A 13,720-nucleotide genomic window follows, 5' to 3' on the forward strand; every position below is an offset into this window, starting at 1 on the left:
TGTTAACCGTAGCCAATCACAAATGTTATACATAAAAAAGCGGCAACATATTAAAGTGGCGACATATATTGTAGGTACACATACAATTGGTTTCATAGCCATTGAGGCCCTATATCAGTCCGGCTAAGTTTCATTTCGTCCATATATTCTCAAAATTGACTGTCGGTATAAAATCACCCGTCGATATCAAAAATTTCAGTCAGTAATAGAGAAAGTACGAAAATTAGAGAACACTGTAAAAATTTAAACAAAGAAAGAAAATTTGATTTTAATAGTAAGCTTTATAAAGTAAAGTTCAATAAATTGAAATAATTATAAACATTCTGTAGACAGAAAAGAGAAAATGATATATTGTATTATACCCCCCGAATATCAATAAACGAAAGCAAAATAATTTTGATATTTATATTTTTCAAATTAATTTTTAATTGTATAGTTTTCTCATATTGATTATATTCCATAGAGCTTAGCTGTTTAGATTTTGATTATAAAATTATATGATGCCAAACAAAAATTTAGATTTATTTTTTTGATTAACCAGCTTTTATTTTATTATATTCATTTAGAAAAAAATTTTTTTATAACATGTATGCTACAGTCGTTGACATAAAAGACTAGCAACTTTCTAAGCTGAATGTAATTAAAGACTACAAATCGATTTATTAATGATTAAAAATTATTAATCTAATAATCAAAAATACATAGTTGAGTCCACAAAACAATATTTTCTTTTCCCACTACTTGGCTCTGATAGTAGATATACATTTGCATCAAGTGCATAATTCTGGATAAGAGGCGGGGAAAAGTCACATCTCTTTGCGCACTGAATTATATTTGTGTCTAATTAATGCAAATGTATATCTACAATCAAAGCCAAGTAGTGGGAAAAGAAAATATTGTTTTGTGGACTCAACTATGTATTTTTGATTATTAGATTAATAATTTTTAGTCATTAATAAATCGATTTGTAGTCTTTAATTACATTCAGCTTAGAAAGTTGCTAGTCTTTTATGTCAACGACTGTAGCATACATGTTATAAAAAAATTTTTTTCTAAATGAATATAATAAAATAAAAGCTGGTTAATCAAAAAAATAAATCTAAATTTTTGTTTGGCATCATATAATTTTATAATCAAAATCTAAACAGCTAAGCTCTATGGAATATAATCAATATGAGAAAACTATACAATTAAAAATTAATTTGAAAAATATAAATATCAAAATTATTTTGCTTTCGTTTATTGATATTCGGGGGGTATAATACAATATATCATTTTCTCTTTTCTGTCTACAGAATGTTTATAATTATTTCAATTTATTGAACTTTACTTTATAAAGCTTACTATTAAAATCAAATTTTCTTTCTTTGTTTAAATTTTTACAGTGTTCTCTAATTTTCGTACTTTCTCTATTACTGACTGAAATTTTTGATATCGACGGGTGATTTTATACCGACAGTCAATTTTGAGAATATATGGACGAAATGAAACTTAGCCGGACTGATATAGGGCCTCAATGGCTATGAAACCAATTGTATGTGTACCTACAATATATGTCGCCACTTTAATATGTTGCCGCTTTTTTATGTATAACATTTGTGATTGGCTACGGTTAACATTTAGCCACAATGATAGGTTGAGCGATTAATAATTTGTACATTTCTTATGGTTCCACTATATAACTTAGCCAACTTCTCTTTTAGCCGGTTTACATTTAGCCACATTGCTCTTTAGCCACTTTTATTGTTAGGCTTTTCTGATGGTACCCTGTCTGATGTCTGCTAGATTCACACTCATTTATAATGACAATTGATGACGAAATGAAAAATAATGACATATTGAAATTCAAGATGGCGTGTAAATCGATTTTATACGGCATTGTTGATTGTTCCATGTCGCTGCTGGTTGGTTGCTGCTATTTTAAATAAACGCCATCTTTTGGTAAGTCAAATAAATAATTATTTTTCTTGTTTTTTCGTCTTTTTCGTTATAACAAACGTGTCGTTGGTGGTTCTATTAAAATTTCTCAGGATCAATGGTTGTATCGATATAGCAGCAGCTGCTTGTTACGAAAGTTTGGGTTCGACTGTATTGGTGTGGTGGTTCTGTACACTTTTCTTTCTGGTTTGGTCTTTGGTCTTGCCCTCTTGGCCCAAAGTAGATAGTAATTCTTGATGGTTAGGCTCTTATTAATTATTATTCTTTAATATACTTATTAAATTAGTCAACATAATAAATCCTTATCATAAAATGGCTGTTGCTGCCAGGGCACTTTCAAAATTGACAGGTAACTTATATATATTTATTGATAATTATTTTAAATTAAATAAATAAAAATAATTCAACTTTAACGATTGATACTTTGCCCCAGTGATCTTGTGCAAGTCCTTCAAGTTTGCTTGTTTGCCAATTGATATACATTTTTTTTAATTATTTATTTTTTATGATTAATTTGTTTTAACTGGCAGTTATCATTCAAGCTATATATAGAATAATAAAGATTTCTGTACCTATACGAAAATTTAATTATTATATAAGAAAGGACACTTAGTTTAAAAAAATATTGACGTAGTAATTTATTAATTAATACTGTTTAATTTAATAATTAAATAAATTATTAATTTATACATTTTCATTTATAGTTTTTAAACAATTTATATTGCAGTAGTTGATGATGTAACTTTTATTTACTATTTGTTGTTTTTTTCTCTTCTTCTCTTCCATCCGTCATCTATGTCATCAATCTATTTGCTTTGTGCTCCTATTCGGGATCCTATTTGAGATGTTCATGACCTCGTTCACTAAATACCCAAGTACATCATTTCCACGGTCCTCACCTTGAAAAAACAATAAACATTTTAACCTTAATCCATTACTCTCTTTATATAATCAAATTTAAAAAATAATCATTTTTTTTATCAATTCTTATATGAAAAATTTAATTTAAATGGTTAATTAACATATTTATTTACATTATAGTAAGAAGACCAAGCGGTTTATTAGCTACTCAAGTAAGATTTAATTATACGGAAACGAGAAAAAATTTGAAAATTAATTCAAATACTAAAGTAATATGTCAAGGATTTACTGGTAAACAAGGAACGTTTCATTGTCAACAAGCTATAGACTATGGAACTAAAATTGTTGGTGGTGTTAGCCCAAAAAAAGCTGGTACTGAACATCTTGGTAAACCAGTATTCAAGACAGTTAAAGAGGTAATGTTTTTTTTTACGCAACTATCAAGTAACTATTGACAAGTTAATGTATTTAAATTATAATTAACTGATTTATAAATTTTATTATTATTAGGCAAAAGAAGCTACTGGAGCCAGCGCTTCAGTAATTTATGTTCCACCTCCAGCGGCTGCTGCTGCAATTATGGAAGCACTTGACGCCGAGATGCCCTTAATTGTATGTATTACTGAAGGTATTCCTCAACACGACATGGTTAAAGTCAAGCGACGGTTATTAGAACAAAATAAATCACGTTTGATCGGACCAAATTGTCCTGGTATCATAGCACCTGAACAAGTGAGTAATTAAAATTATATAATCTTATTCAAATTTATTTTAGCATAAATTATTATTATAAATCATTAATAAATGAATGGTGATTATTATTAAATATTTATTTGCAGTGTAAAATTGGAATCATGCCAGGGCACATTCATCAGAAGGGAAAAATTGGTATTGTTTCGAGGTCTGGAACTTTAACCTATGAGGCTGTGAATCAAACGACACTTACAGGCCTTGGGCAATCACTTTGTGTTGGTATTGGAGGTGATCCATTCAACGGTACTGATTTTATTGATTGCTTGGAAGTATTCATTAACGATCCGGCTACCGCTGGAATTATCATGATTGGAGAAATTGGAGGCAGTGCCGAGGAATCTGCTGCTGAATATCTTGTTCAGCACAATAGTGTTAGTTGATTTCTAAAAATATCATTAACTTCTTTCGTTTAATACTTGAGACATGAAGATTTGACTTTTTTTTTTTTTTTTAGGGCCCAAATGCTAAACCTGTAGTATCATTCATCGCTGGAATTACCGCACCACCTGGACGTAGAATGGGCCACGCTGGAGCTATCATTTCCGGGGGCAAAGGAGGGGCTCAAGATAAAATTAACGCACTCGAGAAGGTAAATTATACAAATATTTAAATTACTTTTCTATAATCATGATTTAATATAATATTAATTGTATTTTTCAGGCTGGCGTTATAGTAACGAGAAGTCCCGCTCAAATGGGCCGTGAATTGTTAAAAGAAATGACACGTCTTGGTCTTCACTCAAACTAATAAATCAAGACTTACCTGTAAAATATTGTAGTCATATTGGTCCTAATATCCTTTAAATTAATAACTGATTATCTTTATCGTTTGGAAGAATAACAAACGAAAAAAAAAAATAATTATTGATATAAGGACGAATGTTGACGCAATTTTCAAGTTTAAAATAAATAAATAGATTCAATACGTTAAAATATTTTGAAAGTATATATCAAATTAATGTGTCAACAAACTCTATCCATATAATATAATAAAAGCAACATATTAATAATATTAATTATAATAATTATAATAATAATAATATATTAATTATTAATAATAAAAATTGTACAGTGTTTAAATCCTTATCGGATTATAATATGTTGAAAGTAATTCAATAATGTAGTTTCACGCTTCTTATTAAAAACAAAAACAAAAAAGTGAAACTTTATTTAAGCCATTGAAAAAAAAAACTAATAACTAATATAATTTATAGTATATTACACACCTAGGGAAGTAAAGTAAGAAATGTCTCAGATCACATGTAATTGTTGGCCGAGGCGAAGCCGAGATCAACAAACATGTGATCTGAGGCTTTCTTATTTACTTCCCGAGGAGTGTATACTATTTTTCTCCTCGACGGAGGCGGAAAGCGGCAACTTCGTTTTGCACAGCGGGACGAAAGTTGCACTTTCCGCCCGGAGGTGAGAAAACATATTTAATTTGATATTATCGCGATTTACTTATTAAAAAGAGCATGTTTCTATAAAATGTTATCAAATCACAATGCGCTTGTTGTAAGTAATGTTGAAAAATAAAAAAATAAAACTTAAATAATTTAAAAAATTATTAATTTTTAGGAGAGTAAGTGAATGTTATGAGAAACCCATTATGTCGTCAATTATCTTGGCAATCTTTGGGCTTTTATCATCTACAAATTTTTCTAGTTGTGATAAATGCATTGTTTTACAGACTTGTAAAAGTGTATCACATGTGCATTGGAGCAAATGTTTGTCTTTGTGTAATTGTTCAGCAAGTTCTGATTGATGATTATCCATTAATAAATCATTTGTTACAACGATAAGTGGTTTATTTGCCTCTAGAGCTTCTAAACAGCTGCCAGCACCAGCATGACTAATTATTAAATCCGCGGATTTCATGTATTCGTTGATTGACGGTTTCAAATTAAACATTTCAATATGATTAAAACCACATCTTGGAGTACAATCTGGCATTAAATTTGTATTACCAATTTGTAGAATTAAACGACTATATCCTCTTTTATTTAGTTCCTATAATAATTATTACCGTGATTAATTATTAATATAAAGCAATTGAAAATAAATTATTTTTACCATTAAAATATCATCTTTCATAACAGTTTCTATTAATTTATCAAATTTTGTAGTTCCAACGGTGACAAAAATCGTCATAGCAACTTTCATTTTAAAAGAATAAGATAAGATAAAAATAATTATATCGTTAATTCTAAATTATTATCAGTTTTTAATTTTGATAATCTATGTCATCATCTTACGTGTCACAATAAGTGATAAATTTATGAAAAACACGTGAACATGCGTGGGTAAAAGTAAAAATTATATTATTTTTTCTTGATTAAAAGTCTAGACACCCTAGTTGTTGACGCTCAACAACAACAAATTTTTATTTCTCGACATTGGTAACACTGGATCCGGTTTATTATTAATTTTCTATGTTTGCTATTCTGCTGCGTGCGTTCAACGAATTTCCTGCTTTCTACGCAGATAGAGCTCGTTACCTTGCCCCGTGTATCGTCGTGTCCCGTGTACCCATGAATATGTCCATATTTTACGGAAATTTATTGTGAATTTAACTGCAATAACAATTTTATATTATTATTAATTTTTGTTGTTATCAAATAGTAAGAGGTTTAAATAATCTAGTGATCGAGTTTGACAGTGAAAATAATTATTTGAAAGTATAATTGTAGTTAAATTGTTTTATCAATAAAGAATTTACCAAGAAACGTATTACTATCGACTGTAGTGATAATGGCCGATGCTGATGGAAAAAAATTGACCGAATTGAGGGTCATAGATCTTAAAACAGAATTGGAACGACGTGGTCTTGATAAAACTGGCAATAAAGCTGCACTTTTAGATCGCTTATCAAAAGTACTACTAATTATTATTATTATTTTTAATATTTATTACATATTTAATTATTAGTTTTTTTTTTCTATTGTGTGAGTGAGATGAATTGTCCCGGGCGTCGCGTGCTTGTCGCCATTTTTGCCGTATCGATCGTTATAATGAATTATTATTATTTATTACTTTATAAAAAAATGTATTGTATAAAGACAAGGTTTAAATTAATAAATAGTTATTAATTTTATTTACTACTTGTATGAATGAACTTTAGTAATGTCAATGTGACACTGTAATTTGTCATTTGAACATTAGTAGTAATGTTGTTGCGATAATAATAATAATGATAATAGTAGTGATGAGTAGAGACAATTTTAAATTTATTAAATGTATTTTTTATACTGATGAAATTTATTTATTAACGATAATTGTGTTCCAGGCAATACTTGATGAAGGTGAAGACCCAGACGAGTTTCTTATTATTCCTTCTGGTGGATCAAATAAAATTAGTCCAAGAAAAAATAGTGGTAATTAATTTTATAATTATTTCTTTATCATAAATTAAGAATTTAGATGATCCTGAAGTTAACAGACAGTTACTTATTTTCGAAATTTTTTTCCAACAAATCATTTTAAAATAAAATAGAAAACTAAAAATATGCACGTGTAGAAAATCAAAAATACCATAGGTGCAATTTTTTCAAATATTTTCTTTTTTATAATTTTCATTTTTAAAAAAATTCAAAAATAAGTAGACGTTGGCTAACTTCAGTATCATAGAATTTAGTGATAAGATAAAATTTTTTTGATATGTAATAATAATAATTCAAAAGTTACAGGTAATGTGACTCAAGAAGAACCTCAAGAAAATCATAAAGAAGAAATATCTGTTAATAAAGATATGGATATTAAATTAAAAGAAGAACCACAATCGGAAAATGAAGAAGAAAGTAAATCTATTAACGAGGTAAATTATTTTTTCTAATTATTATATAGTTGAGATGAGTAGAAAAGTTTTTTTGCTAATAACTATTTGTTTTTTTTTCTTCTTTAATCATAATAGGAAATTGAGAGGAATGATGAAATATCTATAAAAATGGAAAATATCGAAGAAGAAGAGCAAACGGAAGAGATGGAAAGTGAACCAATTAACGATGAAGAAAATACTACAGAGGTGGAAAAGAACAAAAATATTCCTGAACCAACTTCAGCTCAAGTTTCACCTACACCAACACCGACTCCTGCACCTGAACCAGAACCTGAACCTGTTCATGAAGAAAATTCAGCAGCTGCAGTTGAAGCTAATGGTATCGATACTGAAGATTCGATTAATTTAACCATCGGCGAAGACGAAGAAAATCTCCTTGCCGAGGAGGTATATTCTGTAATAAATAAAATCATTTACTAACTAATGTTATTAATAAATAATTGATTTAAATTTTTAAATATTTTAATTATATTATGTTTCAGACGGAGACTCACGTTAAGCAGAAAGGTAAGTTTTTATTATAAAACATTGATAATTATTAAATAGTTAAGAAGTTCCCTAAATATTAAAAGAGTAATGTATTAAAGTAATGCTTGTTTTATATTACAATAATAATTACAATTATAATCGTGTTGCGTGAGTAATACAGGCGTAATGATTTCATCAAGAATTTAAGGAAATTGAAAATGGTTTAATAAAATAAGTATCGTCAGACGCGTAAAGAATTCGTCTCATCAGCGGAGGCGAAAGCGATAATTTGTAAACCCATCGTGTGTCGTCAACCGATCCCGGACTGGGAACTTGAATCGTCTCATCTTTATTTGCCGATCATGAGTACTCGATGACATCATGAAACAAGGGTCAGTGGAGGTTTGCAGTCCATACATCCGGTATCATCGCTATCCAGTTCGAAGATGGGCTAATCGTGTCACTTTTTCCCCGACTAGAAAGGATACAAATATATTCAACCCAGTCCTCGTCTTATTACATCGCGTTTCTTCTTGTCTCTTGACAATACTTAAGAGATTATATCTGTTAAGTTATAGTTTAAACTAGTAAAAAAATTTGACATGACCATATATTAAATTAATTAAAAATACCTGCCGCCATAGAGCATCGTTGGACCATTTGGGCTAAGCTCGAGTCATTATTGTCACTTAAAACGAAGATAATCATCCTCATCGCGATCAACACCGGCTGGGCTTTTTGACACCTACTACTTACGTCACGTCATTTGATCCGTATTTATGTAATTTCATTGCAAACACACCGCAGTGTTTGCGTATGTAATTTTTTGGCCGTTCGAGTACATATATAATATATATTACGTATATATATATATGTATATCAACCAACTTTTGTCCGCTCTCTGCGCTGCATTTCCCTTAACAGTTTCTCTTCTTTCGCTCACAAATAATAAAATATAAATTAATATAATTATATTTAAAACAAAAAAAAAAACCGACAAGCAATTTAATTCCCTAACACAGGCTTTTCAGTCGCTCGAGATTACGTTATCTCCAACGGGAGATTCAAATAATTTTTTAGGGAATTCAATAAATAAATAAAATATAATACACAAAAATCGTGACATTGGAGGAGGAGAAGTGTATCATAACTTCTGCCTGTTCCTGAGTCGGATGGACCACTGTACTCTGGCTTGATTGTTCCTGCAGATGGTGGAGCGAAGAAGAGAATTGAAGAAAACAACAAGAAAGGAGAATCCAAAGGGAGCAGCAGAGCGGAAGGTGGCACCGGGAACAAGGATGGCATCTCATCATCAAGCGCTAACTCAGGGATCAAGAACAAGCAGGATGGTGGTGGTGATGGAGGCAAGAGGTTGGTCTCACATTGCTAAAAACAAAATCAAAAAAAAAAATATACATATATATATAAAATTAAAAATCAACGGTTCATGTTGGTACACGGTGACGCGATAAAATGGTCACGTTACCCGTCTAAACTGAACATTAATTTAAAAAAAAAATATGTATATATAGTTATATATATTTATATTACGATGCGCTTAAGTTGGATATATCATCTCACCTGGATGTGTAATACAGTCTACGATGATGCTTTCCTATTTTCCCCAAGATTTATTCAACAGTTTATCAAGCAAGATATATATATATGTCACTTTGTTTTACCTTATCCTTATTCTTTTGCTATTGACAATATCTTATGGATATTGTGCTCCTTAATCATGGACAATTAAAAAAAAAAACAAGGCTGTAATTTTAAATCTGGCAAGTATGTTAAGATATAGTTCAAATTACCTAGCAAACTTTTGTATCACTTTGAATCAGTTGATGAATCACTGACAGAGTTAACGAGCTTCGTGTGTTCAATTCTTTTAAAATATTAACATGGCACACTTAACGTCCACGCTGAACATCTATCATCACCCGTGACCAGAGGACTCCACTGAAGAACTTTTTTTCACTTTGTGTTTGTGCACGCAGCACAAAAAATTATGTATTAATTTTTTTGTTCGTATTTATTTATTTTTTTTTGTTAATCTACATATCAAGAAATTCATGGTGAAATCGACATAAATGTCAAGAGGTAGTTGATCGATGACCCAGTGACAACAATCTTGTGCCACACACTAAGAATACACAGTATAATAATAATATTTTTAAAAATAAAGTATTCGAGAGCATTGCTAGTCAAATTTGTCGTCTTAACATAGTTTACAGAGATATATATTAAGCCTATGTAGATTTTATATCACTTAATTTTTTTTGTTGTTCAAAATTATATTAGTTATGACAAATATAAATTACCCTATACTACAGCTACAATAAAATAACATAGAATTGTTTACAGTGGTGAATCTAGTAACAAAGGACAGAAAAGAGATGACAAGGGTAAGTGTACATATCAACCGAAAGTGTTGAATGGATGAATTTAAAAAAAAAAAAAACAATAAACGAAGAGCGTTCGTAATATGCAACAAATGATTTTTTTGGTCTTGTAGACAAGAAAATAACACAAGGAAATACAGCTAACGCAAGTAGCCGTAATCTCTGGGTCTCGGGATTATCATCGACAACACGTGCTACGGATCTTAAACAGATATTTTCCAAATATGGAAAGGTAATTGGTGCGAAAGTTGTTACAAACGCAAGAACACCTGGTACAAGATGTTATGGTTATGTAACCATGTCAACAAGCGAAGATGCGGCTAAATGCATTCAACATCTTCATCGTACTGAACTACATGGTCGTGTTATATCTGTAGAAAAGGTATTTTGATCACTGCAATGATGAAAAATGAAGTACCGTTGATACTTACATGTATATTATCAGCGGATATATTCTTTATAATTAATATTATTATTCATTAGGCTAAAGGTGATACACAACAGAGTCATATGCGTAAACGAGAATCCAATAATGGCAAGATTGATAAAAAAGATGATAAAGATATTAAGGGTAAGGATGTTAGCAATGAACCTTCAGTAGAGAAGAAAGAAAAGGATAACAAAAAAGAAGATGATAAAAGTAGTGATGGTGAGTTTAATATATTGCGATTATGTGATTATGTGATCATAAAATGTTATCATCAAAGGAAGTAAATCTTGCCATCGTCATTTATTCTTGTAAATTTCACAGCAAAAAAATCAGACGATAAAGTACCAAGTATAGATGATAAAAAATCTGAATCATCTGAGAAAAAAGAAGACAAAGATGCTGATGCACGTTCAACTAAATCTACTAGCAAGAAACCAGAAAGCGAACGAGGAAAACGTGATGATAAACGTGGTGGACGTCCTTATGACCATCATCGATCGCATTCACGATCTCGTAGTCGAGAACGTAGAAGACGCGATGATGTATTGACATTCGCGAAAATAAGGGTTAGATATATTGAATATTTATTTATGTATGATTAATTATAATTTTCATGTTAATTCAATAATTAGGGAATCTTTTTTATTATTTATTTCATTTTATATATTTTTTTTTATTTATTTAATTACGTAAATTTATATAGGAGGAACGAGAGAGACAAAGATTACGCGAACGAGAGCGTCTCGTTAGAGAGGAAGAACGTAGACGTAGAGAGGAAATGGAACGTCAACGTGAAATCGAACGTCGTCAAAGAGAAGAAGCTGCACGATTGGAACGTGAGCGTGAAAAGCTTCGACGTGAACGTGAGAGAATTGAACAAGAGAAGGCTGAACTATTACGTCTTGAACGTGAGCGACAAAAGCTCGAGAGAGAAAAACTTGAACGTGAACGTTTGGAATTAAAGAGACAACAGATGCGTCTAGAAGAAAGTAGACGTGTACCACCACCGCCGTCTATTAAACGTAGTTCTACCGATCGTCGGGATATCCGTGACATGTATGTCGAACCCGAGAGAAAACGTATTGCTACTGAACATTCTCGTAGACATAGTCCTGACAGAGTCCCAGATAGAAGAGCGGAAATATTGGATCGTGTTTCTGAAAGACGAATAGACACATCACCCCCTAGTAGATATGAATCAAGCAGGTAATTTAGTAAAAAAATTTTTTTTTTGTTTTCAATCATTCAAATTACATTGCTTTATTTATTTTATTGTTTTATTTGTTAATGATTTTTTTTTTGTTTTTTTTTTTTTATTATTAACGGTATTTGACACACTGATTATTAGAGCAACTCAGGATATGGCTATGAAGAAAGATTTTAAACGTTCCAGTGAATTTACTTCACGCAGCAGCCGCCCGGAAACATTCACTGATGTAACCAGAGGTAGAGAGGTCATTGTCCGTCGTGAATCATTACCTACCCAGTCATCTGCCATTGATCCCAGACAAGTTAAAGAGAGGTTTGTTGTTAAATTATATTTAACTATCAATTATTGTTTTTGTACATGGATAAATAATATTATGCTTTAACTTATTATTATCATTAATTTATTAGCAGTAGGTATGAGCGGCCAGCCTCTTACGGACGTAGTGAACGTGATGTTCGACGTTCGGATCCTGAACCACATCGTAGCTCTCGTGACACACATGCTGGACGATACAGCGACAGTACCAAGCCTCCTGGATCAAGTGCACCTGGACGTTAGTATATTTTATAAAAGATTTTATGTTCTGATCGTTTATTATTGTTTAATAAAAATACATTTTTTTTTTCACTCAGTTCCGATTAATATAAACAGTTTTATTTATTTTTTGTACATAGGTGAAAGCCGTTATGCTGAAAGCGGACGCACACCCAGTGGATGGCATTCAGGACCACCTACAACTAAATCATTTAATTCATTACCAAGTAGTGGCCAAAGAGGCGGAGATCCTCGTGATCAATCAGCAAGTTGGAGCAATCGCACATCCGATAATGTAAGCAGATGGAGTAATTCAAGTAGTATGGCAAATGCTCTCCGACATCCTGGACCACCGATGGGTTATCAATCAAGTCAGCTTCAATCGCTTGGATTATCAGCACCAGGCACTACACCTTCATATGAACGATTTGATCCTTACAAATCAACTCTTGCTAATTTGAGAAAATATTAATCATAAGATAATTCATAAATTTAAATGGTATGAAAACAAACATTGAATTTTAGCTACAAACATTGATGAAAAAAAAAAAAAAAAGAAAAAAAAAAACATTTATTTAGAATGTTGTTATAATTACTTCATGATTTAATGATTAACAATATTGATCATATTAATAATAACAACCAAGTCTTGACGAAATTTACGTACAGCAAATAGTCGCTACGTAAATATGTACAGTCATGGTGTATTTCTAACTGTAAAAAAGTAATTTATGTATATTTGTTAATAATAGAGGTCATAAGCACTTGATGAATTGTGTTCATTGAAACACTAAATTTTTACATTCATTTATTAATAGAGCTTATTTTTAGTGAAATCACAATTATCAATTAATGTACGTTAACTTTTTGTAAAACTAAAATCTAGTGTTATCAATTAAATAATTACAATCCAATACCAGTTACCTTCAATTTTTAGTAAAATCTACTTTTTTTTTTTTTTTTTTTCTTTTTTCTAAATTAAATTCATAGTATAACTCGCGATTAACGCAACCTCCATTTATACAATATGTGTGAATTGTTATAATATAAATTAAGATTATTATTACATAAAACACTCAATTGTAGTAGAAGATAAAACAAAAAAAGTAAATTAAGTAAATATAGTAGATTATAATGATGTTTATATCTATAAACCGTTTATGCTATATCTTAGAATATAAAACTATTAATAAAAAAAAAATATGAATGAATATAATTTGTTTATTTATTTGAATTTCACTTACGTTATTGAAATAGTTATTAGCCAGAGTACCAACGATGATATCTTAT

At 30.4% G+C, this 13,720-nt stretch overlaps 3 protein-coding genes across 7 annotated transcripts; 2 read left to right on the forward strand and 1 right to left on the reverse strand.

Annotated features, from left to right (window-relative positions):
• Window positions 1-2,064: 2,064 nt before the first annotated feature.
• LOC130676068 (succinate--CoA ligase [ADP/GDP-forming] subunit alpha, mitochondrial) lies at window positions 2,065-4,488 on the forward strand. Its single transcript, XM_057482047.1, has 6 exons — window positions 2,065-2,287; window positions 2,980-3,215; window positions 3,310-3,531; window positions 3,639-3,923; window positions 4,007-4,141; window positions 4,213-4,488. Exons 1-6 carry the CDS (start codon window positions 2,251-2,253, stop codon window positions 4,297-4,299), a joined length of 1,002 nt encoding a protein of 333 aa, XP_057338030.1. The 5' UTR covers window positions 2,065-2,250; the 3' UTR covers window positions 4,300-4,488.
• On the reverse strand, window positions 4,373-5,899 carry LOC130676071 (UDP-N-acetylglucosamine transferase subunit ALG13 homolog). Its single transcript, XM_057482055.1, has 2 exons — window positions 5,625-5,899; window positions 4,373-5,561 (listed from the first exon to the last, which is right to left on the reverse strand). The coding sequence occupies exons 1-2, from the start codon at window positions 5,712-5,714 to the stop codon at window positions 5,145-5,147; spliced, it is 507 nt and encodes a 168-aa protein (XP_057338038.1). The 5' UTR covers window positions 5,715-5,899; the 3' UTR covers window positions 4,373-5,144.
• A 169-nt stretch (window positions 5,900-6,068) lies between these two features.
• Window positions 6,069-13,461, forward strand: LOC130676063 (SAFB-like transcription modulator). 5 transcript variants are annotated; one of them, XM_057482040.1, is made up of 14 exons: window positions 6,069-6,425; window positions 6,838-6,925; window positions 7,232-7,365; window positions 7,462-7,782; window positions 7,869-7,893; window positions 9,063-9,225; window positions 10,219-10,259; window positions 10,370-10,638; window positions 10,740-10,905; window positions 11,008-11,252; window positions 11,390-11,892; window positions 12,035-12,208; window positions 12,307-12,449; window positions 12,571-13,461. In XM_057482040.1, the coding sequence occupies exons 1-14, from the start codon at window positions 6,303-6,305 to the stop codon at window positions 12,900-12,902; spliced, it is 2,727 nt and encodes a 908-aa protein (XP_057338023.1). In that variant the 5' UTR covers window positions 6,069-6,302; the 3' UTR covers window positions 12,903-13,461. The 5 variants fall into 5 exon arrangements, with proteins under 5 accessions (XP_057338023.1, XP_057338026.1, XP_057338024.1 ...); XM_057482043.1 differs by having other exon boundaries at window positions 12,080-12,208; window positions 12,304-12,449; XM_057482041.1 differs by having other exon boundaries at window positions 6,070-6,425; window positions 7,238-7,365; window positions 12,304-12,449; window positions 12,571-13,460.
• The last annotated feature ends 259 nt before the right edge of the window (window positions 13,462-13,720 follow it).

Source organism: Microplitis mediator, chromosome 10 (assembly GCF_029852145.1).
Source record: "Microplitis mediator isolate UGA2020A chromosome 10, iyMicMedi2.1, whole genome shotgun sequence".
In the NCBI taxonomy this organism is placed as follows: Eukaryota; Metazoa; Arthropoda; class Insecta; order Hymenoptera; family Braconidae; genus Microplitis; species Microplitis mediator.